This window comes from Scleropages formosus, chromosome 7 (assembly GCF_900964775.1).
Source record: "Scleropages formosus chromosome 7, fSclFor1.1, whole genome shotgun sequence".
NCBI lineage: Eukaryota > Metazoa > Chordata > Actinopteri > Osteoglossiformes > Osteoglossidae > Scleropages > Scleropages formosus.
In genome coordinates, this window is record NC_041812.1 from 190,024 (window position 1) to 217,005 (window position 26,982).

Genomic DNA, 26,982 nt, shown 5'->3' on the forward strand with positions numbered 1-26,982 from the left:
CAGGTAGGAAAGCGATTTACCATTGAATTGCGAATATGAAAATGAAATACAATACAATATTTCATATTAACACAACACCATGAAGAGCCCTAAAGCGAACAAATCAATAGATCTGAATATTTTATTGAAATCATGTCTTCCCGAACTCTATTGCGGCGCCGCGGATTAAGACAGGATGATGGATGGATGGGCGGGGTGATGAAGGACGTGCGACTGCGGTCATTATGAAGATTTTATTAGAACACCATCATCACGCAGAAAAATAATGTTCTCCGACCCTGTTTCTTCAGGGACCTGCGCTTCATGTTTTATTATGCGTGCTCTAAGTTAAGTGGCTGAAACTATCACGGCGACAAGTAGCAGAAATTCTCAGTTTGTCACAAAACTCAAGGGCAAGTGACGTATGGTGACGTTTCACTCCGCACCAGTTGGGAGGGGCGCGCTGCGCTGCGCATGCTCAGTCTGTGTGCTAGCAGAATGGCGGTTTGTTGTGCGCAGTACTGACAGGTAACATGTTTTATAATAATTAATGTTCTCTCTGGCTTTTTGTAGGTACTTAACGAGAGCTTTTTGGTACATTTCGAACACCCATGGTGAAAACAAAGGGAGATAAATGAGTATTGTATCAAAGTTCAGCATAAGTTAGGCACTGGAAACTGAACAGTCTGAAGGCCTCGCTAGCCTGCTGTTGTTGTTGCGAACGTTTTTGCAAGGTAGCTAATGCTAGCTGGGCACCGTCAGACTGTGTTCTGTTAGCTAATGCTGCTGGCTGTGTGCACCACTCTGTACTCTGCGTAATAACAATAGTTCGCTATGTTACTGAACTTTGCGTTGCTTTGTTACACCACTGTTCTGCGTTATTTATTCTTCGCACAAGAATAACGCAGAACAGAGTGGTACTGTACATCAGCGAACGTGAATAGAATACAACGTTTTCGCGTTCGTTTTCCAGTCAGGAAAGCACATCAGATCGTAAGTGCCAGATTCAAGCAACTCCCTTTTTTTTTTTTAATTCGGCGACAAGATTTTCTCCCGGACCTCAGATTGGAATCATTGAACAATTTAACTTAACTTAAGTTCAAGTCAACGTCGAACCACATCGACATCTGGGGTTAAATTGAACTAGTATTTGTATTTTTGTCAAATGTAGCCGTTGCTTTCCTCCAAAGCAACATACATTAATAAATGTAAAAAATGTACTTAGAGTTTAACACCCAATTCATGTACAAACACACACTAAACTAAATAGCCATTTAGTGACTGACTCAGCCACTGATTTAAAATCCCACAGTCCATGTGAATAAAAGGAAATTATATCAATGCAATTTCAGTGCGATACACTCTCTGCCTACCAACAAGTCACAATTTGTTAAAAATGTGGAAGAAATATTTACAGTGAAATACTCAACACGAGCTATATAAACCTTCACACACATGACTATGTCAGTTGTTTAAATTAAATGCCTGCGAGGAAGAAGGTTAGTAGAATGTGGTCAGTTTCTGAGTAATATGATTTATGAAACACTTGCAGAAAAGTCACACAAATTGTGTTACGTGACACTGGCAGGGAGGGGATCGGAGCTGTAAAGCAACTGAAAGTCATTGCAGAGCAAAGCTGTGTGTGAATCGACCGTTTCGCGAGCCGCTCTTGAGTGAATGCATTACTGCTGTATAACATAGCATTAAAGATGTTTTAGTGTATCCGGAAGTGTTCTTTATGCATAGAAAGGTACACGATATGATGTACTAAGACAAACGTTTGACAAACTGACATTAGATACCCACCATACCCAACTGTTCCGACCTACGTCAAAATTTTACTTAAAGACAGACTGAGGAACATGCCGAGCTGGGGATCCAAGATGCCATTTACCAACATTATCATTATTACTTGTTACACACTGGCTTACAAATTGTTACTTAATCTAGAATGCCCAGGAGGGGTGGGCAACCACTGGCCCGTGGACCCCCAGAGATTTTTTTCTCCCTCAACCTTCAGCTGGGAGTTTTTGTTCCTTTCCCTAGTGGCCAGTAGGTATACTTGTAGCTCTATAATAAGTTCTTCATTATGGTAGCCATTAGTCGGCTGTCTTCTTTGTTTGTATCTGTTTTTCTTGCTTTATGCCTGTGTTACAGTGCTCTGTGTCACTGCGTGAGAAGGGCGCTTTATAAAAATAAAATAAATAAAACTCATTCGTAATCAGGGGACTGCCTGTACTTTGCAGCTCTTATTGGATTTCTTTGTAATGTGTTGTAGAAATTTCTTTGGCTGTTTTATGACCACATTCAAAATAATATCAGTGTTTGAGTTTGGTGACTCTTGATTCCCAATCCACTGTTTGCTTTTTTTGGTTAATAATGTTTAATGGGGACATCTGGTGGCACAGTGATTAGAACTGTTGCCTTTGGACTCGAAGGTTGTAGGTTTGAGCCTTGCCTTCTGCCGTAGTCTCTTTGAGCAACATACTTACTCTAAATTGCTCCAGTAAAATTCCCCAGCTATATAAATGAGTAAAATACATGTACATTTATTCCCTTAGCACGTTTCTCCAAAGCGACGTACATCTCATAGAAAATACAATGTGTACATTACATTAGCAGAAAGAGAGACTTAGATACAGACATGTGATTCTAAAGTACAGCTTGGTTCTTATGGTGGAAAGTAATGTTCATCACATGAGTAGCTGCATAAAAATTTGTTCAAATATCGGCAGTTCCCAATCACATTCTTAATATAATTTTTTATATTTATATAAAACCTGTAACAAAATGTTTTTTAAAAACATTTATGTAAATAAAGTAACTTAATATTGTAGGTCACTTGGGGAAAAAAGCATCAGCTAAATGAATAAATGTAATATTGAGCAAAGTGGATGAGATGAAATAAACTGCATGATTTAAGCATTGCTGAGATTCTAAAAATCTTCATGTGGAAATTTATTGCTACTTCCACTAATTTCTTGTTTTTGCAGGTAGCTCTGCACCTCATTTACAATGGGGGTCAAAGACCGTCCCCAGTGCTACTTTGATGTGGAAGTCAACAGGGAGCCAGGTAAGATGTTTCCTCATTTTCACACATGAAACAAAATCAGAACAATGGCTGCACTACTGTGCCTCATGGCCTTCATTATACAGGTAGCTTTAGATAATGCATTCACTGTACACAGACTTCTACGGTCATCTGCTGCAGTTTCTATGTTCATTTAGCTGATGCTTTTCTCCAAAGCGACTTACAGTGTTAAGGTCACATTTATTCCAAGCTTCCAATTATTTACCCATTGATACAGTTGGGTAATTTTACTGGATCAATTTAGGGTAAGTTTCTGTATTGTTGTGACCCGCTTCTGTTGTTAATTAAAACGGGTTTATGCAGAATTTGCTATTGCACTTACTTACAATGAGTTCATTAAACTTGGTATGAAAGTATTTCTCTGAGGTGTATGTCACTTTGGAGAAAAGTGTCTAGTAAATGAATAAAAGTAATGTAAGTGTAATTAATGCACTGAATGACCCTGAAAAATTTCCCATGAAATCTCCCTGAAGCCCTGTTCATACATTTATAAATTACATTTAGATCTATATTTAATAATCTACAATCTGATAACCGTTTTGCTTATTTCTGAACATGTCTGATAAGATTTAGTACAAAAATATTTAGAATTTTCCTAATTAGGATCCTTTTGACCAGGTAAGCAGACTGCTGATTGCAACCAGGATTTCTATGCAATCAATTTCCTGTGTTTTCCTCTAAGAAAATGCAGGATATTTCACCTTAAGTAATATTATGTAGTGTTGATTAATCAGAAATGATAATCAAAATTGAGATCATAACCTCTTCCCCACATCACACAAAGGCTATTCATAACTCCAAACACTGGCGTTATAGATTTCCAGTACTTATATTTCTGGAACATACATGCTGTTGTAAAGAAATACATTAATGCAATTAATGTTAAAAGGTCAGACAAAGCAGTAAATTGCATCCATTTTTAAGTATGTAATCCTTATTTTCTTTTCAGTTGGCCGCATTGTCTTTCAGCTTTTTTCTGATATTTGTCCCAAGACGAGTAAAAACTTCCTCTGTTTGTGCACTGGTAAGTGTTTTCTTTTTTTAGTCTTTTATTTCACCTTTTGTTTTTTTGAAAAATTATTTTATTGAATTTCTTAAAATGGTTTGCAAAATTTTGTGCTAGTCTAGGTCTTTAAGAAGAAAATTTTTGAATCCATTTTTTTTCCCCAGTTTATTTTTATCTTTTATCAGTACAGCAAATGTGTTGCATCTTGGGAAGTGTAAAGAACTTTAAGGAAAAACAGTCTATAATAATAAAATATATGCCCTATAATGCCACACAGAAGTGTCCAGTCCAGTGGAAAGTTTTCAAATGTCGCTGGATTATAATTATACTTGGACAATTTTCTCCAGTCTTATGGAGGGAGAAACGGTTAAAATGTTATTTGATTGGTCTTGGATAATGTTTTCATTCATTTGTTCATTATCAGTAATGGTTTATCCAAATATGCACTGCACCTCAGCAACCCTGTGTCTCGGATGTATATTAGGCAGGGTACATCCTGGACAGAGACATTTAGATAATTTGGCTGAATGTATAAAGTACAAAGAAGTCCAGTTAATCAGACAACTATCTTTAAGAATCATACTTAACCTGATTTAATGTAGTGAAAATTGCCCTACTTCATGATTAGGTAAATATTCAACATTCAAAAACATTCTCAAAACTCATATCTTTCAGACTCACTTCTACACTGATCTCCTATTTCCTATATCCAGCTACTTGTGTAATATATGCTGGTTTATACAGTCGCATGTGACAATTGACTGTACCCAAGAACTTCCTCTCTACATATAAATCTCTCTTTTGATGTGCTATACTTTTTGTATTGTTCTCTGAGATATGTCACTTCGGAGAATAGTGTCTGCTAAATAAATGTAAATAATTATAAATAGTGGAGTCACTTTGCATAAAGCATCAAGTCATTATAATTATTATTATTGTTATCATTATTAATAATGTTAATCATCATAGTGTTAAATCTTCTACTTCAGCTGTGGGTTACTCTGAGTTGCCAGTTTATTAAGTACACCTATCTAGTTGTGTTTTACACCTCCTTTGGTTTTCAGAACAGCAGTAATTGCACTGGGTATGGATTCGAAAGGATGCTTCATGTGTTCTTCAGGAGTGTTGTGCCATGTGGAAATGATTGCATTGTATAGTTGCTGCTAATTGGGCAGCTATACAGTTTTGCTGCAAACAGCCCTTTCTATGTCATCCCAAAAATTCTCAAAAGGGCTGGGATTTGGGGACTGGTCAGGCTTGTTTTTATGTTCCCAGAACCATTTGGTGACAGTATGCGCCTGAAAATGCAGTGCATTATCATGCTGGAAGTGTCCAGCCGAGTGTTGATAAACTGCAGCCATAAAGGGATAAACTTTGTCAGCAGTAATGTTCCAAAAGGCCTTGCAATACATTTGTTGTTCATTGGGTATCAGGGGTCCTAATGTGTACCAGGAAAGCGTTCCTCACACCATCACACTGCCACTAGTTACCTAGACTGTTGCCTCTAAACATGATGAAAACTCTGATACTTCCCTTAGCATACAAAAGCCACCTGGATTAATTTGATTTAGCAACTTTTTTCTACTCCTCAAAGGTCCAGTTTTGATGGGTCTTGTGCCCACTGGAGATGTGCTTTCTTGTCTTCACTGAAACATCATTGGCATCCGACATGGTCTTTGACCATTTCAGACGATAAGTGGCGCATTCTGATATGACATCTGCACCAAAATATTAAATTTGGATTTGATTTGCCTGGTTGTGGCCCGTCTGCTTGCTTGTATGATTCTCGTAATTTTCCTTTTTTTTGTGGAAGAAGTGTTACCTGTTAATGAACTACTTTAAGTAATATCTGTCTACATCCATTGCCTATAGTAAAAGAGAGGAGTCCAGCAACCTTCAGTTGAACCCTATCCTACTTTCATTGAGTGAATGGCAATTTACAGATGAATACACTACATATAGCCAGAAAGTAGCACTACTGACACCACTGAGGGGCAAAAACCTTTGAAGTTCGAGACATCAAGTGTGTGTATGAGTTCTAAAATGTATGATACAATTAGTGATATTCTCTTACAGAATAAAATACCCACTGTACAAGTAAAATGGTGTCATGCCATTTTACTAAGTTATAATTTTCTAAAAAGCATTTTTATTTTCTGTTTCAGAGGTTTTTCCATGATATGGGACTCCATTATATGGGATATATGTATGGGGAAAGCTAAACTTTTTGGACTGTTAGTCCTATAATGGACTACATTTGTTCCATGTGCTTCGAACATTGAAGTTACGAGTTTTCAAAGATACAAGCGTTTCCCAATTTCTTTGCTTTTTGGTGAATTCCCTCCACTATTCCATTTCTGAAATTTCCTTGTTGGACAGCAAAATGGCCTGTATTTCACCTTTACACCTTTAGAAAAATGTATTCAGACTCAAATGGTGCTGTGGGGGTAGTAGCATCACCAAACTTTCCCAGATCAATGTTGTTCACGTATTTATTATGGCTATGTCTCCGACTTTTATTTTCAGTCATTCTGAAGCAGACTTTTAATGTTGCTTCAATTTAATAAAGGACCATAAAAGTTCTGAGACACGCTGGCATCCTGTTGAGTTCCCTGTTTTATGACTGATGTTTCCAGGGTAGAGATCCTGTTGGTGAAAATAGAATTAGTCTTGGAATGAATTTTTAATTCATTGTTGCTTTAGCTCATGGTTTTGACCAAACTTAACCCTCGAATAGTTTGAGGGATTAAGCTGTATTAACTTTTATAGATTGTGATGTAGTGACTCCACTTGAGCACAGTTTATTAGACAGTTTTGCTCCAGACTCTTTGTAAGGTGAGCTACAAGTGTAATGAATATACCTGTGGTACTACAGAACTATCAAACCAGCTTCTGAAATCAACAATGCTACTAAACCCTCAACAAATTTCAGTGGGCAGATTATTACTAGTATGCAATGCTTGTGAAAGTATTTATTCAAGTTTTCAGTTGTAGATGGATTACAAACTTAGAGCACCCTGAAGAAGTATTTGACCCTATCCTGATTTAGTTTAGTTTTTCTTTTCCTTTTTTTTTTTTGGGGGGGGGAGTTGGGTATTTTTGAGGCTTGAGTGCTCTCAGGTTTTTCAGAATCTCAAAGAACACCTGAGTGAACAAATAGCATTTTTAGATATTTCATGAACAACATTATTCAACGGTGGAGTTACCAAGCTATTGCTAAATCCCTACTGCTCCACCAAAGAACAGTGAGAACTGTAATCTCCAGATCTCCAAGAACGCCTGGAACAATAGAGAATCTCTGCCATGCTAAAAATTTCTCCAAAGCGGCACCACATAATATTCCAAGAAGGATCCTAAAAAACGTGACAACAGGGAAAACTGTGTTCGTGACTCCACAATCAGAAAGAAAATGGGCAAGAAAACATCAGTTCAAAATAAGAAAAACACAAATGATTGTCGCTTACTTGCCAACAGGACACTTGGTTGATCCTCAAGCCCTATGGGAGAATGTTGTATGCACAGATGAGTCAAAAGTGGAATTTTTGGGTGATGTGGAGGTTGCTGTGCCTGGCGTAAAGCTAGCAGCATGCCACAGTATGAACATCATACCAACACTCACGTGCGAGGGTAGTGTGTTTGACTTGCCGAGGCATTTGCATTTATCTCTACTTGTTTCTCTGTACTGGCTTCCCATAGCTACCCAGATCAAATTTAAGACCCTGGTTATGGCTACAAATGCATCAATAGAACTGCTCCCAGATATCTAAAAGACTTAATCATTTGCTACACGCCAACCGGACCCCTATGCTCTTCCATATCAGCCTGCTTGGTGGTCCTATGTACAAAAGGTAAAGCATGGAGGTTCTTGGTCCTGGGTCCATTGTGATGGAACAACCTCCTCCTCTCGCTCAGAACTGCTGAATTTTTGTCCACATTTAAAAAGGGGTCTTTAAACTCATCTCTTCTGGAGTCACTTTGCCCATGATCTCTTAAGTTCTCACACACACACACACACACACACACACACACACACATTTTCAGAACCGCTTGTCCCACATGGGGTCGCGGAGCCTACCCGGCAACACAGGGCGTAAGGCCGGAGGGGGAGGGGACACACCCAGGACAGGATGCCAGTCCGTCGCAAGGCACCCCAAGCGGGACTCGAACCCCAGACCCACCAGAGAGCAGGACCCGGTCCAACCCACTGTGCCACCGCACCCCCTCTTAAGTTCATGTAAGGTCTAAATGTTCATGATGATGCTCAGCTCAGTCCTTTACAGAGCCGCTGCTACAATGTAACGTAAAGGTTATGCATCTCCAAAAAAAAAAAACTACTAGGAAGGTGATTAGGAATCAACGGTATTCTGGTAAAGTTTTATGCAGCTACTTGTGTGATGAATGTTGGTTCATGTGGTGAAGGAAACAAACTAACTGTACTTAATAATCATCTGTATCTAAGTGTCTCTTTTTCCTAATGTAATGAACACATTGTATTTTCTATGAGATGTACATCGCTTTGGAGAAAAGCCTCTGCTAAATGAATAAATGTCGTGTGGTGATGTGTGGATACTTTGCTGCCTCAGTGCTTGGAGAGCATTGATGAAACATGCCAGCACTTGGCCACAGAACAATCGGTGCACCTCAGATACAGGAGGATTGTGGTGCACCTCATCTTCCCAAAGTCTGCGTATTTTATTTGTTGTTTGGGTGAGGTTTCGTAAAGTATTCAATGTAGTCCGTAGTGTTTCATTTACATTTATTCATTTAGCAGACCTATTAAGCAAGCATTAAGCACTGATGATGTTACATCGACTGGTGATGAAACATTTGCAGTCTGAATATCAAGCTTGGCAAACACCTGACCATCTGAATCAACAACCCGAGTTACGAACACCATCAGTGTTCTCTACCGTTTTTTTCTGTAGGTGTTTTGTCTGCTTGTGCATGTTGTGCTTAGTAATTCAGTAAACTCTATAAATGTGTACAATTCAAAATGCTTGGATTTCTTTATGAACCCTTTGAAATCATCTTGATTTCTGCATGAATGGTGCCTAAAATGTAATCTGACCTTTAAGCTATTCTTCATAATAGTGTTAACAAACATTTTACATTTCAATGTCTTTATTGATGCGGGGGTGCGGTGGCGCAGTGGGTTGGACCACAGTCCTGCTCTCTGGTGGGTCTGGGGTTCGAGTCCCGCTTGGGGTGCCTTGTGATGGACTGGTGTCCCGTCCTGGGTGTGTCCCCTCCCCCTCCGGCCTTACGCCCTGTGTTGCCAGGTAGGCTCCGGTTCCCCGTGACCCTGTATGGGACAAGCGGTTCTGAAAATGTGTGTGTGTGTGTGTGTGTGTCTTTATTGAAGAAATGGTTTATAGTCAGTCATTGGAAAACTACTGTATGTGGAGCCCTTATGGACGGTAACCTTAACCAGATTCCTTCTACAGCTGGTGAGGAGACCTGGGCAGCACTTAGGAGGTATTTCGGTTCCTTCCTGTATACTTTCCACTTAGGTTTTTGCGTTGTCTTGCGTTTAAAGACAGCGTCAGATCATGCCTCAGCATTTCACTGGGATTGAGTTCTGGGAGTTCATCAATGTTTTCTTTTTTCTGTCTAAATGAAATTAATGCTAACATGTGCAATGTTATTCTAGGTGAAAAGGGGACTGGCAAAACAACAGGGAAGTACTTGTGTTATAAAGGTTCTACATTTCACCGAGTAGTAAAGAACTTCATGATCCAAGGTGGAGATTTCACTGAAGGTAGGCTTTTGTAAAACTCTATTCACTTCACGTAAAATTAATTTTATATGTAATTTGTTTAGATCTGTGGTACTGTTTAGCTACATTTTATATTTAAAAACTGTGTTAAATTTATGTTTTGTAACAGCACATATTCTGATGTCCCCACATCCAAATCCCTTTGACTGTTTTAAAGAGAAGCATCATCATCTCACCCGTTTTCTCATATATAGGACTTAGTCTATCAAAGGATTGTTAAGCTAATTTCTGTAAGGATTTGTAAGCTTGCAATTACTTTTTTTAAGTCTGACATGGTTTTACAATAGTCTTATTGCATATATATTTAAATATCACATGGAACTGTGTGAATCAGACATCTGCCAGAGGTAGAGTCCCTGACAATGCATGCACAGGGAATATTAATATTAATGGGCTACTGTACTGATCTTGGATCACAATGAAACTGAATCTGAATTTGTAGGTAATGGAAAAGGAGGAGAATCAATATATGGTGGTTACTTTGAAGGTAAGTAAACTTCTTATTACCAAATTAATGAAGCAAGCATTGATGAATAAATCTCTCCACTTTCTTCTCTATGTTTACATGAGTGTAATTTTGCATAAGTTAGTGAAAGTGTAGACTTAAGTGAAATTTAATGGCTTTTTTAAATATTTAACTTTTAGGCTCCCCATTCCTCAACATGGAGGGAAGGCAACAGAAGGCTTTTCACATAACTTTACCAGTGTTTTCTATTTACAGGCAGAGTGGTCTCATGTAAAAGCAGTGTAAGAGATGCACAGAATCTCAGTAACAGTCTGTATTCTTACACCTTCCCAGTAAAGCAGTTTTGCATGACTATCTACATTTATTGAGGACAGTTTTTTTTTCTGCGTAAAATCATTTGCTGGCATGAAATGCAATAATCCACTTTGTAATTTGTTGCAGGTTTGTGTTGCATTTGTACAATTTGACATTAATTTTGTCTTTGGTTTTCTACAGGGGAGGAACATTTTATATTTTGTCCCATCAAATGTACCTATCTAATTTTGGAACATATTACAAAGACAAAAATAATGTCTGGGTTTAAACAGCTTTTAATGCACAGGAACTGGGCACAAACAGTTATTGTTCACAGGATGACCAATTACATTTTCTGCATTATAATAAAAATAAAAACCATTTGCAAAATAAAAATAAATACACAACCTGTACAAAAAACCTGATTCTTTTTCAGCCAAATCAGATGTACTTCTGCATGTGATACACATGATATATTCCCTGTTGGAAATTATTATTTCCACTAAAACATAAGGGAACATTACATTTTAATTTGTCACTTTCTGAGTTAATCCTTTCTGTTCCAAAATTACTGTCAATTGTAGATTGCTCCTTTCCTTTGTCACCCATAGTTTGTGTAATGTTTCTATTACATATTACTACTAACAGCATTTCCTCAGAAAAAATTTCCCCAAATAGCACAATATAGGCTCTGTTCCACTTCATTTTTGACAAATTTGTTAGCTTTCTGACAAGAAAATTATTTTGAAATGAAAATGGAAATGATATAATTAATGACATCACATTTCTGTATCGTGGTGGTGGTAATTTCGCTTAGAATTTCACAATAGTTGATCCTATACATACGAACTAAATCAGAACCAAGATTTGGTTGTTTATTTGAATGTAACATGGTGATTGTAGTGCGGGGTGGTTTGCTGACAGGTATTTATGGCCTGTAGGTAAAGCATAGTAAGGAACAGTGTTGAGAGCTGGAACAGTTGTTCTGATCTGCAGCTCTGGGATTCCTTATTTTGCTGTACTCATCACAGCTAAAAGTTTCTCATTCAGGGATCCGCTGTATTGTAGCTGATTGTTCACTAGTTCAAGTTTGATCACAACGATTGTGCACGTCCAAATATGAATATTTAAGCAAGTTACCTAACCCAGGCAATCGGATAGCAGTTAATGTCAAGCCCTAATATGTACTATATATTAGTTTTCTAGGCTACTAAGTATTTGAAGCAAATTGACAATTAATTAGTCGGTAGCTGGTAAATGTTGAAACTCCGAGACTTAGTCTTATCAACACGAGTTTGTATACTGTGCCATTTGAGGGACAGACTCCTATTGCCTTATGTACCCAACAAAGCATGAGCTTCCCTCAGATATTAATATATTGTACACTTCAGTATTTCAAAATAAAAGTGCTTCAAGCTCCACTTCTGCCATGCAGTAAAAAGAGGAATCTGACTGTTTGTCTCTCTTTCATGGACAGATGAGAATTTTACTCTTAAACATGACAGAGCATTCCTCTTGTCTATGGCCAACCGAGGCAAGGACACAAATGGTTCGCAGTTTTTCATGTGAGTAGTGTTCAGTATTGCAGTAGGCTCATTAGTACTGGGAAGCTGCATTCATCTGAACTTTATTTCTTCCTCTTTAATGTGGCTCACTGTCTCATTGGTAGCATTTGTTTTTTCAGAGAATTTTTGGTGAAAAAGTCATTTTGCAAGCCCAAAATCTGCTTTACATTTAAAGGGTGACACACACATTTAATGTTTATCATCTTGAGGACAACATTGTTATGAGTAACTGTCATTACATAGAATCTTAGGTCAGTGAGTCATATGTAGCTTTCTTCTAATTTACTACACCGTAGCTCTACTACTAAATCAGCACAAAATTAACATTTGTAATACAAAATGAATGCAGCTTCCCTAAATTCTAATTATGAAACATTTTTGTGATTTTTGAAAACCAAAAGCAAGTTTTGACTAAATATCCTTTGTCTTGCTAGATATGTTGCTTGTGTCATTTTCACCTGAAAAAGGGGCTCAAAAATTTTCTTTTAGTTGCCTTTAGCTGGTCAGCCAATGCTTCACTGTTCCCCAAATAGACTGTAGCCTTTTATCTATTGGGATAAAAGGTAAAATTCAGGGAAATCTACCATGGCAGAATGTTACAAGAGTTGTTCTAGGTTCCCTCTATTATCTTGGCTCCTACATAATATTTTCTCTACAATTTCTCTCTTTATTCCAAATGTATGTTTATCAGGTTTTAATGTTTACTCGTGTGTGTAACAATGCACCCGGACAACTTACAAATGTACAAATACATAGGTTTTTTTTCTTAATAGAGAAAGCTTTAAAAGAGTTTCTGTATATTGAAAATTTTGGAGTCCTTTTGAATTTGGACATTTGACACTCCCGTTTTTCAGCTTAGAAATATTAAGCTAAGCCCTTCATTACTGTGGTTTTTATTTGTGATGCACTCCATAAACCCCTGTCTGATGCAGACAGTTTTCAACGTGCTTACTCTTTCTTCTACTTAAATGTATGCATTTGAAACAAAAATACACAGAGACCTGGACTTATTTTGCCTACAGATGTATTACAATTTTTCTCTTGCCGTTTTTGTGTAAAATTTACAGAAACTCTCTAGCATCCTGCTCTTCCAAGGTAAAGTGTCGTTCTCAGGCTGTGCTTCTCTCCTCTGACTGTATTGACCGTTAGCAGCTTTTATTTACCCTCCTCGAATGCTCTTAAGGCAGAGCTTATTCTGGGTTGTGGATTTTAAAAGTGAAAGGCTTTGTGCCCTGCATTTTGGTTAGACAACCCTGTTATTTCTTTCCCTGACAGCTAGCTGCTCTCGGCCTGTTTTCAGTACCACCCAAAATTACTCATTTCCCAGATGAGAACCTAAGTAATGGGTTGTGTCAGGTCTTGGGTTGTTTGAAAATGTCATAAAAGGGTTTTCATACTAATGGTGCTTGATGCACAATTGGACCATCTGAAATCTGTAAGTCACCTTAGAAGTGACGGCCTGAAAGTCCATGTGCTTCATGTTTTCAGATATGTGGTGTTTTTTGCATACAAGGGTGTCTTTAGTGTCGCAAACTGAAGCTGCAAAAGTCTGTTTTCATTGAATTTACACCACCCCGTATACCTGTCTTCAAATGTCAACTGTTAAGAGTAACTTTTTTATTCATAAGGAACTGTTACAATATTTGTTGAAAGTTAGTTGAAAGTTGATTGAGCTTGTTAAAGTTGCACTGAAGTGGAAAAACAGTATTGTCACACACTTATTCTGGTTCTCTTCTTCCTTTTTTCCTTGACTTTGACAATCCTCTTTTTCACATTGGCTGATGGGTGGCAAAAACAACTGAATGATACTCAATCCTTCTTCAGTACCACAAAGACTGCCCCACATCTTGATGGGTATGTATGTTTAGTGTATGAATGAGTGTGGTGTCCAGAAGAATGCTAAGGGAGTACTAGGACATCTGACAACATACCAGCAATAACCTCTTAAAAGACAGAATACTGACATGTCTTTTTTGTCCTGACATTTATTTTAATTACTGCAGAGTTCATGTCGTCTTTGGTTTGGTCATCTCCGGCTTTGAAGTGATAAAGCAAATCGAATGTCTGAAGACAGACTCTGCCAGCAGACCCTATGCTGACGTGAGGGTGATCGATTGTGGCCAGCTGATTACGAAGTCAGCTAATGATGGTGAGCAGTACATTCTTTCAGCAGTTTGCAGGTTCTAATCCTGATCTTAATTAATCCTGTTAATCCTGCTCTTCATTGCTTTCCACTTCTGAAAACACACCATCAGATCAGAACTTCATAGTGTACATTTGTACCATTGTAAAGGGTAGTGAAAGAAGGTTGTAGGCCACATCCAAAGAGTAGATGTAGTTTTGCCGTTGCAGTATTTTGTAAGAATTTTCAAACATACTTCTGGATTACAAGCACTTAGAATTCTGAACATTATAACCTTTTAACGTCTGTCTCTTCGAATTATACTGTTTGTTTGATGCTGTTATGAGCCACAGTGCAATCCAGTTTGAGATTCTTAATCTAAAAGAGATGTTCAACAGTCCTGTCTGCATCCAAATCTCTCCTTGTGTTGATATAGTGTACTCGTATTTTTCTCAGAGATGTTTGTAGCTTTAGAGAAAAGCATCTGCTAAATGAATAAACCTGAACGTGTCCATGTATTCTGTTACTGAAAGACAGCCATTTTTAAGTACTTGTCTTGAAATAATGAATTCAGAATTAACCAGTAAACTATTAAACTCTGTGTGCTTTATAAGCTTTTAATTTTTTTGTGCTGAGACACACCTGCAGGCAGCACTTAGCGGTGTGACTTATTAGTAGGCCAATTAAAGGCTTTTGTCTTCATTCCTATGTGGCCTGTTCATACATCGATAGGTAGACTGTGTTGTCATTTGAGAGTCTCATCTAAACAGTGTGAAGGTTCCATGACTCCGTCTTACCAAATAAGAGACATCTTAATTAGTCATCTTAATTTTTTTAGAACATTTTGTATCGGATGCAACTTAATGAACATGAAACTTATAGTAAGGTGAACAGAAATATTATTTATAAAACTACTCAATGTGTTCTTTTAAATCTGTCTTTGGATTCACTTATTCATTTGTTTGTGAAGCTAGTTGTATTTGCCTTTGTCTTGTAGTACTTGGAAGCAAGAGAAAGTGGGCATCTGTCTCAGCAGATTCTTCCATCAGCTCTTTGGATTCCTCCTCTTCGTCTTCCTCTTCATCCCAAGAGTCTGACAGTGAGTCAGAAGAGAGATACAGGCCCCACAGACGAAGGAGGCTCACCAAGAAAAAGCACTCCAAGAAGAGGAGGAAAGATGTGAAAAAGGAAAGCCTGCACAGAAGGCCAGCTTTGAGTCAAAGAAGGTGCGCCTCCGAAAATAACTGCTCAACTTGTAGATGTTTTTTTTAATGATCAGACTCTACATTTACTGACAGTATGACTTCCTGTGCCCTGTGTAATATTGTACTGCATTGTGTCTTGGAGGCAGTTCTAAGAAATGATGTCAGTTGAAGTAAGAAAGTTGATATGGAATGTATTATTTTAAATGAGTGATAAAGATTCATATTAATTTTTTTCTATGACAACATGGCAGTGAAATGTATTTTGCATAAAATGAATTACAGTGAGAATTCAGTTTGCACTTTTGTTGATGGTTCTTTTTTGATTGCAGCTTCAGGTAAGTACCTGAGCATTTCATAGTAAGTATCATGCCTGAGGGGGACTTGAGCCAGTAACCTTTATCTTACAAGTCTATTTTTCAACTAACTGGTGCCCTCTATGTAGTAATTCATGTACAGCTGGTGCCATAGTGGTTAGAGTGGTTGGACCTCGAAGGTTTGAATCTCACCCTTGAGCAAGGTACTTACCCTAAATTGTTCCAGTAAAAAATTGATCAGCTGTATAAATGAGTAAATAATTGTAAGTATCTTAAGTATCTTTTCAGTTGCTTTAGAGAAAATTGATGAGATTTATTGTCTATCATTTTATAGTGTTCCAGATGAAGAGTCTGCTGATGAGGACAAAGACCAGTATGTGAAAAGGGAGAAACCTCTGGTTCGGCCAGAGGAGATCCCACCGGTTCCAGAAAACCGTTTCCTGCTTCGAAGGGACCCACCTGTCCCGGGAGAGAAGCCAGAAACGTTAGCTGCATACTTTACAGTTACACGTTTGCTTGAATTTTCCAAAGACCATACACTGTCTAGCTATTCTTTCAAATGCAGTAAAGCTTTTAAATGTACATTGCTTCAAGAATATAAAGAAGATATTTCTTGGTTTTTTTTTTCAGTTTTCTTTTAAATACACCTTTTGAAGCAATGGCTTCAACTCTAGTATTTTCTTTTCCAGGCTTTTATAATTTATGGTCACTCACAGATGCAAAAATATTTTTCATTTGTGTAGTATGCATATAAAACTTAAGTTTTTTGCTAAATTTCAGAACTCCACAAGATACCCCTTCAGTTTCAAGTGACCTTAAACCAGCAGTCACAAAATCCGGGCGGAAAATTAAAGGCCGAGGAATAATGGTAAGAGTTTCTTCTTTTTGAAATTGTAGGAACTAGAGATTTGAGATTTGTCTTTTCACTGTTATGACAGTGTGATTAAACAAAAAACACACTTCTCTTGGTTGAACATCTATTTTGGGTTTTCAGAATACCCCAGAAAAAACCCATCCTGAACTAAAGTCCCTGCAAATGTTCTTTCTCTCTCCCTCTTTCTTCTGTCCTTGCCTTTCTTTCTCGGTATAACTGCCTGTCTCTCGTTTTGCACTGTTAGATTATTTTTCTCCTACAAAAGCAAACCTTCGATGTTGACATCATGGAGATAAGGTAATCATACAATTTGAGAGCTATCTGGAGAAAGTAATAGAGAAATAAGGGGAGCCCAGTCTGTGCAAAGGGTTGTTATGTTGTCAGATTTCCACAACCTCCTCACTTCCCACTGTAGAGATACCATACCCCTCCTCGGTCAAAGTCCCATTCGATGTCAGAGGAAGATCGAGGGAGCAGTGACACACCACCTCACTGGAAAGAGGAAATGCAGAGAACAAAAATGTACCAGCCACCTAACATAGAAAAGTGGAGCAAAGGGGATAAGTATGTTACCTACACGGTGTATGTCCTTACGAAAAAGTTTTCCTGTTGCCTCTTACCTTTAGAGTGCAACATTATTCTGCAACAATTGTAATATGTGTTCAGTATACTGAAAGCTGCAAAATTACTCATTTTGGGCATTCAGATTTGAGTGACTGAGCTGAGGAACTACTTATTTTATGTTCTGGTAAATTCTATTCCTCTTACTGAGGGTATAATTTTGACTTAACAGATTGAATGACCGTTATTCAAGCAGATGGGACAAAAGAACTGTTTCTCCGTGGTCCAGGTCATGGTCACAGGAATACACTTCTGACCACAGCTCTGAGCAGTCCAGCCGGCACAGCCGACACAGGAAAGAAAGGAAGAAGTCTAGACACAAAAAGAAGTCCAAAAAACAGAAACATTCAAAGCGGCACAAAGTCCATAAGAAAAAAAATAGAGAATCCCCTCTTTCAGAAGGTGAGAGGTCATACTCCTCAAAGCTATCCAGCCATTATTCGTCATCCACCTTCAGACATTCCACCAATAAAGAATGGTCTGGTTCAGACAGGTGCCATAATTCAGTCCCTTCCTCTAGAAACTTACGGTACAGCACCAAATCAAAAAGCCAGTCCTACTCTCCAAGTACTTCAAGGTCACGAGGGAGGTCAAGGTCCTCTCTAAGAACTGCAAGTCCATCACAGTCCCAGGCAAGATCCAGGTCACAGTCAAGACCATGTAGAAGGAGCCTAAGATCCCCTAGGAAAAAACAGCTTAAGGAGACTAGCAACCAAAAAGTAGACACTTCACTGGAGGTGGTAGTTAAAGAAGAAGGTAAACTCACTCTTGTAACTCCTGCTGAAAGTGTGTTACCTTTAAGTGAAAGTCCTCCACCTTCAAGATGGAAACCAGGACAGAAGCCATGGAAACCGTCCTATGTGCGAATCCAAGAAATCAAAGCAAAGACTACTCCCAGCTCACAGACTAGTCAGACAGTCAGCAGTATCACAGAGAATAAACCCAAGTCCTTGCACCCAACCCATCTCAACAACTCAGACAGTGATACTAGCATCAATTCCCACCATTATAGTATTAGGAGGCACAAAAAAGCAAGACATTCACAAAGAAGCTCCTCAAGGAGCAGATCCTACAGCAGATCTTGTAGCCACTCTAGATCATTGTCCCCATCAAAGAGTCAGTCCTCTTCATATAGCAGGTCAGATTCCTATGACTCTTACAGGGGACACAAGATTAAAAGACAGACGGTCTCTGCTGTCAAGAAAGGGAAGGTTCACCAACGTACAAAAACAGACACCCAAGGTCTGGACAAATATTCATCAAAGAGCAGTCCACATCAGTTCAGGAAGCAGAATCGCCTCTCACATTCTGCTTCAGAACATGCAACTGACATCTTAGAAAACCCAGTTAATAAGCATGGACAGAATTATGTTGATTCCAAACAGCTTAAAGCTAAACTAGATTCCCTGTCAGAAACCCTTCACCCAAAATCCAACAGATCAAAGAAGCTTCTAATTCTTAGGGATAGTAGCAAGTTTATAAAAAATACAGATGTGGAATACCAATTAACAGTTAATCCAGGTGCTCAAGTTGATCGGAAAACAAGTGGTGAGATAGGGACAACTCTGAATATGTGGGACTCGGAAGATGATTCTGAAGATGTTGCAGAAAAAAACAAGACACCCAATTCTGGCAAAGAGGAGGGAGAGGCCAGCTCAGAAAGTGAAGGGCATGTGTCTTTGTACAGTAAAATGAGCAAAACTCCAGGAGATGATACGCCACAAGAGACAGATAGGGATCCGAAGAAGGGTTCTGCATTTACTGAAAGCTACAGAATAGGATCTGAAGGTGAAAAACAAAAGCACAAGATGAAGAAGGGCAAGCACAAGCACAAACACAAGAAGAGAAACTTGGAAAAGTTAAAGTCAAAGTCCAAACCTAAAATGAAGAAGGCAAAGAAAAAACACCAGAGACCTAAGGAAAGATTCCACTGGGAACCACCTCTTGAATTTGGTGAGGAAGACGAGGAGTTTCTAATTCAGGAAAAGCATGCGGAACTGAAGAAAGGTCTTTCTCATGCAGACACAGGAACAGCTCTTGAGTCCCAAATTTCTGAAGAAGAAATTAAAATTGTAAAAATACCCAAAAGTCACAAATCACCTGAAGACAGCTGTATACCACAAGCAACAGCAAGTCCAAAAACTGAACGTTCAGAAGAGACTGTTCGTAAAATGAATGATAATACTACTGAACTACCAAAGAATCCAAACACATTACAGCTGCACAATTGTATGGAGATATGCAGCCCTGAGCATGACTTGCACGAAACAAACGCTGAGAAAGCGTGTCTTGGCGATGTTTCTGAAACATCACAAAATGTGTCTCTGATTGTTGATCCGATGGAAAAAGATGTGAAGAATGGTTCTTCTTTTCCATCTTCGGTCACGGTGAAGCATTCTCTGGCAGCGTTGTCTGTTTTAGTGCCGAGCTGTGGGCCAAGTGAGGAACTTCTTCCAAGTAAGACATCAGGAATGCCTGTCGAACCAAGGTGGAGGCCTCTGAAAGGCATCTCTACCCTCCAGGCAACCAACCTGAACACTATGGAAGGCAAAGGTACAGATGCCTTAGAGCATGGCGAATCGAAAACCCAAGGCTTAAGAATAGAAATAAAAAGCACCAGTAGGGTCCGACCAGGATCCTTGTTTGATGAGGTTCGCAAGACTGCCCGGCTAAATCAGCGTCCTAGGAACCAGGAGAGCTCCAGTGATGAAAGAACTCCGTCAGTGGGGGACAAAGGGAGGTCACACAACCCAAGCAGCTCCAGGAGTAAGTCCTGCTCTGCCTCAAGCCGAAGATTCCGATCCAGAAGCAGGTCACCTTCCTACAGTCACTCTAGAAACTGGTCCAGGAGTTCCAGCTACTCCTACAGGTAGGTAACTGAGATGACACACCAGTACATGCAAGGTGCCTTTCAGTAATGTCTTAGCAAAGAGGTTTAACAGCTGTCAGATTTTACACTGCTGATATAATTTAAAAGCCAAATAATACAAAATTTAAACAAGGAGGCAGTTATGAGAACTGCTATTTTTGTATCATTGGAAAACATCCTTTTCTAGCATGCTTGCAGATAATGGATTAATATTAAAATCTTAAACAGTTGTAGGTTCAGTTTAATTCCAGTAACATCTCACAGCACTTGTAACTGGGTATAAAATAGTTCTCATTCAATGTAGTATTGTAAATGCCATGGCTGCAACGCTAACACAGCAGCAATAGCCTGCTCCAGGTCTGACCGCATTCAAGTTATAGATCGAATTGACTGAGAAAGGGAGGGAGGAGGGGTATGCCTAAAAGAAATGGCTCCCTGTCCCTATGAACAAAGGCTTAATCAGTGGTCCTTGTATCTATGTCATTTCTGATTCTGGTTTAAAAATTTTAAGCACTCTGTATCACTGTGTGAGAAGAGCTCTCTATAAAAAATAAATAATAATAATAATAATAATAAATAAATGTTCTTGATGGCACACAGGAGCTATAGCAGGAGTCGCAGTCGGAGGAGATACAGCAGGAGACGATCACGAACTCGTAGCAGCACATACAACACCTACCAAAGTCACAGGTATCAGTTATTTTTGTAAATGAAGTGACATTTGAAACATATTGAAGTGAAAACACAAACAATTGTTTAAACCTAGAAGTTGTGAATATTCACTGTAAATTGTAACTGGTACATTGATGATTTTCTTTTTTTTTTTTTTTAATGTAACGCTGTCAGTCGGACCTACAGCAGGAGTTACTCCAGAAGCTGTTCTTATGATCGACACAGGAGGTCCAGGTATGTAAATGTGATATCTTGGTACAAAAACGTCTGCTTTGATCTTACAACATCCTTTTGAGATACATCATTACTGATTGTTAATATATATAAGAATGAATAATTATATCTTGCAGGTCAGAGTCATATGACAGCTACTCAAGTCGGAGCTGGAGAAGGAGCAGGAGCAGTAGGCGAAGCGGCAGTTATGGGAGTTCTAACTATAGATCCAGGTGGGAACTGGTCATCCTGTAAACAATAGTTTTACCAGCTTGAATTTGATGATGATGATGTTTAGTTGCTTATCTGGAATGTAACATTTTCCAAGTTTATACAGGTGGACAGATTGTTGGGTAGCAAGGGGCAACAATGATTTTCCTGCCTGAGGAAAACAAGTAATGCACATTTTATTGGTGTATTTGGTTAGATGTTCAGTTTCCAGGATTTGTGACATGGCTGTTTTTTTATTTTTTATTTTTAAATGAGCACGTAAAGTTCACAATGGAGAAAGAAAATAACAATCTGGCTTTTCTCAACGTGCTAGTCAGACGGACAATTGGAGGAACTTTGTAAACATCAGTCTACCGGAAACAAACACACACTGACCAAATGCTCAACTACTTGTAATAATTCGGGTGAATGCTGTGGAAAAGTTGCATCCAAACCCTATTTGGAAGAGCAAAAACACATTGCAGCACCAACGCCCTCAGAACCAAAGAAGAAAATTACTTCGTTATTCACTCGCAGCTGCTATCCACGAAACTTTATCAGAAGATGCTTATTTCACCAAGACAACCAAACAAGCTCCAATGAACAGCCTAACGAAAGAGTACCTCTCCCGTATATAAGAAATGTATCAGAATTGACAGCCAGATTACTCCAGCTAAATGGAATTACAGTAGCACACAAGCCAATAGCCACTCTGCGAAGCATCATTTCAAAACCAAAGGAACAACTCAAGAACGAAGATCGAATAAAGGTGATCTGCAAAATCAACTGCAATAACTGCAACAAATACTACGTCGGCCAAACCTGAAGAAAATTATGAACTCGGCTCCATGAACACAAGCTGGCCACCGGGAGGCATGACCCACTGTCCATGATATCCGTACACCAGGATCAAGAAGGACACACATTCGATATGGACAATGCAGAAATCTTATCCCAGGCAGATACAAAATATTCGAGGGAGTTCCCTGAGGCCTGGTACTCTTCAGTCAATTCCATAAACAAACATACTGATCTGGACCCCACCTACGAGCCAATACGATGCAAGGACCGACGAAGGCCTAACCAGTATCGAACCGGTTCCGGTTTGAAACCAGCAACTGACCAATCAGAAATCAGAAGAACCGCTCGTGCTCAAGGTCACATGAAATCAACCAATCACGTCCCAGCTTTAGGCAATCCCACCCACCAAACTATATATAAAGGAGGAAGCATCCAACACAATCACACAACTTGCACACTGATGATGTCACCTTGACTGGTGATGAAACGTTTGCAACCTGAATGCCAAGCTCAGCAAACAACCAAACACCTCAGTCATTCTAATACTGGATAGGACCCCCCCTTTGCCCTCAGAGCTGCACAAATTCTTGACAGCATGGATTCAGCAAAGTGCTGGAAACATTTCTTAGCAATTCTGGTCCATGTTCACATGATTACATCATGTAATTTCTGTGGCTTTGTCAGTTGAACATTCATGCTGTGAATCTCCTGTTCTGTCACATCTCAAAGGTGCTCTGTTGGATTCAGATTTGGTGACTGTGGAGGCCGTTGAAATACTCAGAACTCATTGTCGTGTTCGTGGAACCAATTTGAGATGACTTGTCCTTTGTGGTATGGTGCATTATCCTGCAGGAAGTAACCATTAGAAGATGAGTAAATTGCAGCCATAAAGGGATTCACTTGGTCATGATGTTTGATTTGTATTAGGGAGCCCACGAGCCCACATCATTGCACCACCACCAGCCTAAACTCTTGAGACAAGGCTGGTTTGTCCATGGTTTCATTCTGTTTGCACCAAATTCTGACCCTACTATCTCCATGTCACAGCAGAAATCAAGATTAATCAGTCCAGGTAGCATTCTTCCAGTCTTTATCTGTCGTTTTGGTGAGCCTGTGTCCGCTGTAGCCTCAGATTTCAGTCCTTAGCTAACAGGAGTGGGGCCCGATGTGGTCCCCTGTTGTCGTAGCCTTTTCTCCTCCGAGTTCCTGTAGCCTGACTGTCAGCTCAAATAAGTCTGGCTGTTCTCCTCGATCTCTGTTGTCAACAAGATGTTTCTGCCCATGGAACTGCTGCTCGCTGGATGTTTTTTGTTTTTCCCACCATGCTGTGTAAACGCTAGAAATTGCGTGGAAAATCCCAGGAGATTAGCAGTTTCTGAAATACTAAAACCACCCCGTCTGGCACCAACAATCATGCCATGGTCAAAGTCACTTAGATCATAATTTTCCCCATTCTGTTGTTTCATCGGAACATTAACTGAAGCTTTTGACCCGTGTCTATGATTTTATCCATAGAGCTGGTGCCAATGATTGGCTGGGTAATTTCATGAGCAAGCAAGGTACAGGTGTTGTTCATAAAGTGGCCAGTGAGTGTGCGATTCCTTGGCTGCTGTCCCAACCCAGATGAACGTCCAAAGGGAAATTTTGGTTCGGTTTGTGAGGCTGTGTGATAAAGAAGAAGTCACAGCAAAGATGCAAGACATCTTTAAAGATTCCTTTCTGCAATTCTCCCTACTTCTGCCAGCTGAAATCATGTGAAATCATGAATTCTCTGAGATCACCAAAGCTTTTAAAGAGTTCAAGATCTACCATGATTTCTCTTTCCCAATCTGACTGCAAGGTCTGTATGAAAGGAAGATCTTCCAGCTCAACAAACTGGCATCTGCTACACCATGAAAATCTGAAAGGCTGAGACTGACTCACAAGTATTTGATAGAGCTCAATTTCTTTCTGTTCTGTATATTTTTATTCCCTTTCTTTCCCAGTATCTTGTTCTCATTTGTGCTTTTGTTGGTTTGGGGGGTGAGGTTTATATATTTACATACCACCCCAATTCCAAAAAAGTTGACAATATGGAAAATGGAAATTAAAAACAAAAAGAAGTGATTTGTAAATTGTTGTATTTTATCTGTGGTAGGCTCTGGATGGGACATGGGACAGAATGGGGACATTCCCTGCTTGGCACCCATAAACAAAGTGGTGGCCAACTGGATCTCTAAAGTAGGGTCGAGCACCACAGACTTTTTGTTTTCATTTTTTGCCTGGTTTTGGATCTTAGTATCTCTCTTTCTCTTTGCTTTTTATTTCACTTGGTCACATGTTTTAGGTCATAACAGACAATGATGGACTGTATTGCTTCTGTTACATTCTTATCAGTTTATCGTAAAACTGATGGTGCTTCCATTTAAAATTAACATTATAATCTCCATAATTAAAAGTATGATGAGTTTAATATGTTGAAATGCTATGGGGGGGCACGGTGGCGCAGTGGGTTGGACCGGGTCCTGCTCTCCGGCGGGTCTGGGGTTCGAGTCCTGCTTGGGGTGCCTTGCGGTGGACTGGCGTCCCGTCCTGGGTGTGTCCCCTCCCCCTCTGGCCTTATGCCCTGTGTTACCGGGTAGGCTCCGGTTCCCCGTGACCCCGTATGGGACAAGCGGTTCTGAAAATGTGTGTGTGCTTTTAAACATTTACATTTATTCATTTAGCAGACTCTTTCTCCAAAGTGACATACTGTACATCTGAAAGAACAATACAAAGAGTTCATGCCATCAACAGAAGGAGAGATTTGGATTCAGACACGTGATTCTAGAGTACAGTCAATTTGTCACAAACCATCATATGGACCAGTGTACATCACATGAGTAGCTGCATGAAGGTTTTTCCATTTTTCTTTCCATTCCATAAACAAATTGTCAAACTTAACAGAAGTTAGGAAAGTAATAATGCATTTGAAACTTACTAGGTCTCATGTTGTCTTTGTTTGGTTTAGCTTAATTAATTTGGTCGTAGTAATTTGTCTATACCCAGATGTTCCCTCTAGAAAGACAGTATATGCATGTGTCCAGGATGGAATTTTCTTTTCCTAGAAAAATTAACATTTAATCTGTATGATAATTCATTTGAATTCTGGACACCTCTTTGGACAGTAGACTTCTCAGTTGATTGCATTTTTGAGATACTTTATTTTTTGTCCTTGTCTTATGTATTTGGTTATACTCATAACATGTTGCTGTGAGCCATTGCTGATATTTAAATAAATAAATGGTTTACATAGTTTTCAAAAGTCATTTAAGATTTGGTAGCTCAGCAGGTAAGTGTACTGAACGTTTTGATGTCTGGTACTAATCTTTGTGACACTTGTTAGTTGTCCCCATGGAAGCCTGTTATTGAGACAGACTTTGACCATGTAAATTGTACTGTCTTCAGAAACTGATCACCTTCATTTTACATTCATTTAGCAGACGCTTTTCTCTAAAGTGACGTACATCTCAGAGAAAATACAATTCGTACATTACATTAGGAGAAAGAGACATAGCTGCAGATGTGTGATTATTAAGTAAACAGTTTCTTTCCACTTTGTTTGTTTCTTTCCTCTAATCACAGGTCATACCGCTCTTATACTCGAAGCAACCGCAGTTACTCGAGGCACCGGAGTCACAGTCGGAGCAGGTACAGCTGATAAGTGGAGTTTATCAACTGCTGATCAAAGTTGACCATTGAGACAGAGAAATTTTTACTTCTATTGCAAGATTTTTAAAGTGTCACTTTGAATTTTCTTACATTCTGCCTTTGGCTTAATGTTCTGATTTTTGTATAGAAATGTTCCTCTAATATATGTTAAAATGATTATGTATATTTGTGTTTTCCTAAACTTTTGTTTTGTTGAGTAGTTTTATTTTTATTCTAAAAACTTACTTATCCTCATGCTACAACTAAAGTACTTCAGTAGCTGCATCTTTACATTGATATATCACAGCATATTCATGATTCCATTGTCAGGTTGCTGGTGATTTTCTCATTGGAATCACTCATAACAGTGTTTATCATTTAAGATACTTCAGTCAAGCAAAGGAGGGAACTTGTACCTTTCTGAATAATGGATATGCTTATATAAAGGAATTATGTGGTGATTGTAAGCTTTAGTTGCTGCTTGTGTTGCTTTACTAAACAGTTTTTTTTTTTTTTTACTCTTCTGAATGTTAAGAAGTATCAAGATGTCTGTGTCTTGCAGTCTGTCTTCAGCAATTACTTCATGGAAAAGTCTATACAAGCTCTTCTGCTGTGAAACTCAATAAAAGTTTTTGCAGATTTGTTCAAGTGTATTAATTTGAAATATTTTTTAACGATGCATGTATTTAATGTTTTAATTTTCTATAATACAGGTAGTAAAGTAAGATTGTCACTCCCCTCATTTTGTAATGATATAACTGTAAAACTGTTATTCAAGGCAATCTTTAACAGTATGGATGTTTTAAGAAAAATCTGTTCTGCATTTCTGTGGATTGCAGATGAGCAGGTAAACAAGTTGTTTCTTTTAATTTCAGGTGCAAACACATGGTAATTTTTTTTTTTTTTAAATCTGGCATCTTTACTCAACATTACTACAGAAAGAGTGGGGACCGAGCATTTGTTAGTAACACTACACAGCACCTCTGACAGCATAGTGTCTGCGTGCTTTGCAGAGTGAGACATAATACAAATGATCACTGCCTACTTTCTTTGCATCATAAATGTTTGTGAGCCTCATTATCGCAGTGTTGTTGTCCAGGGTGTACCATGTACATTTCCATGTATTCATTTAGCAGATACTTTTCTCCAAAGCGGTGTACATCTGACAGAAAGATTCAGTGATTCAGTCATTAGCTCAACAGAAAGAGAGTCTTGGGTGCAGACACGTGATTCTA

At 38.8% G+C, this 26,982-nt stretch overlaps 1 protein-coding gene across 4 annotated transcripts; it reads left to right on the plus strand.

Moving 5' to 3' along the window:
- The first annotated feature begins 450 nt into the window (after positions 1-450).
- Positions 451-26,358, plus strand: nktr (natural killer cell triggering receptor). 4 transcript variants are annotated; one of them, XM_018751500.1, is made up of 17 exons: positions 451-507; positions 2,973-3,052; positions 4,020-4,094; positions 9,727-9,834; positions 10,295-10,339; positions 12,090-12,177; positions 14,002-14,031; positions 14,181-14,326; positions 15,297-15,525; positions 16,153-16,302; positions 16,599-16,686; positions 17,108-17,256; positions 17,486-20,182; positions 20,783-20,872; positions 21,029-21,088; positions 21,205-21,300; positions 25,682-26,358. In XM_018751500.1, the coding sequence occupies exons 2-17, from the start codon at positions 2,995-2,997 to the stop codon at positions 25,755-25,757; spliced, it is 4,185 nt and encodes a 1,394-aa protein (XP_018607016.1). In that variant the 5' UTR covers positions 451-507; positions 2,973-2,994; the 3' UTR covers positions 25,758-26,358. The 4 variants fall into 4 exon arrangements, with proteins under 4 accessions (XP_018607016.1, XP_018607018.1, XP_018607022.1 ...); XM_018751502.1 differs by having other exon boundaries at positions 21,080-21,088; XM_018751506.1 differs by having other exon boundaries at positions 17,543-20,182.
- Positions 26,359-26,982: the final 624 nt, after the last annotated feature.

Excerpts from the sequence above, each read along its gene's own strand:
- nktr (XM_018751500.1), top strand. The coding sequence starts at position 2,995 with ATGGGGGTCAAAGACCGTCCCCAGTGCTACTTTGATGTGGAAGTCAAC. Across the intron at positions 9,835-10,294 it reads AGGTGGAGATTTCACTGAAG|GTAATGGAAAAGGAGGAGAA; the intron begins GTAGGCTTTTGT and ends CTGAATTTGTAG. Across the intron at positions 16,687-17,107 it reads TTAAAGGCCGAGGAATAATG|AGATACCATACCCCTCCTCG; the intron begins GTAAGAGTTTCT and ends TTCCCACTGTAG.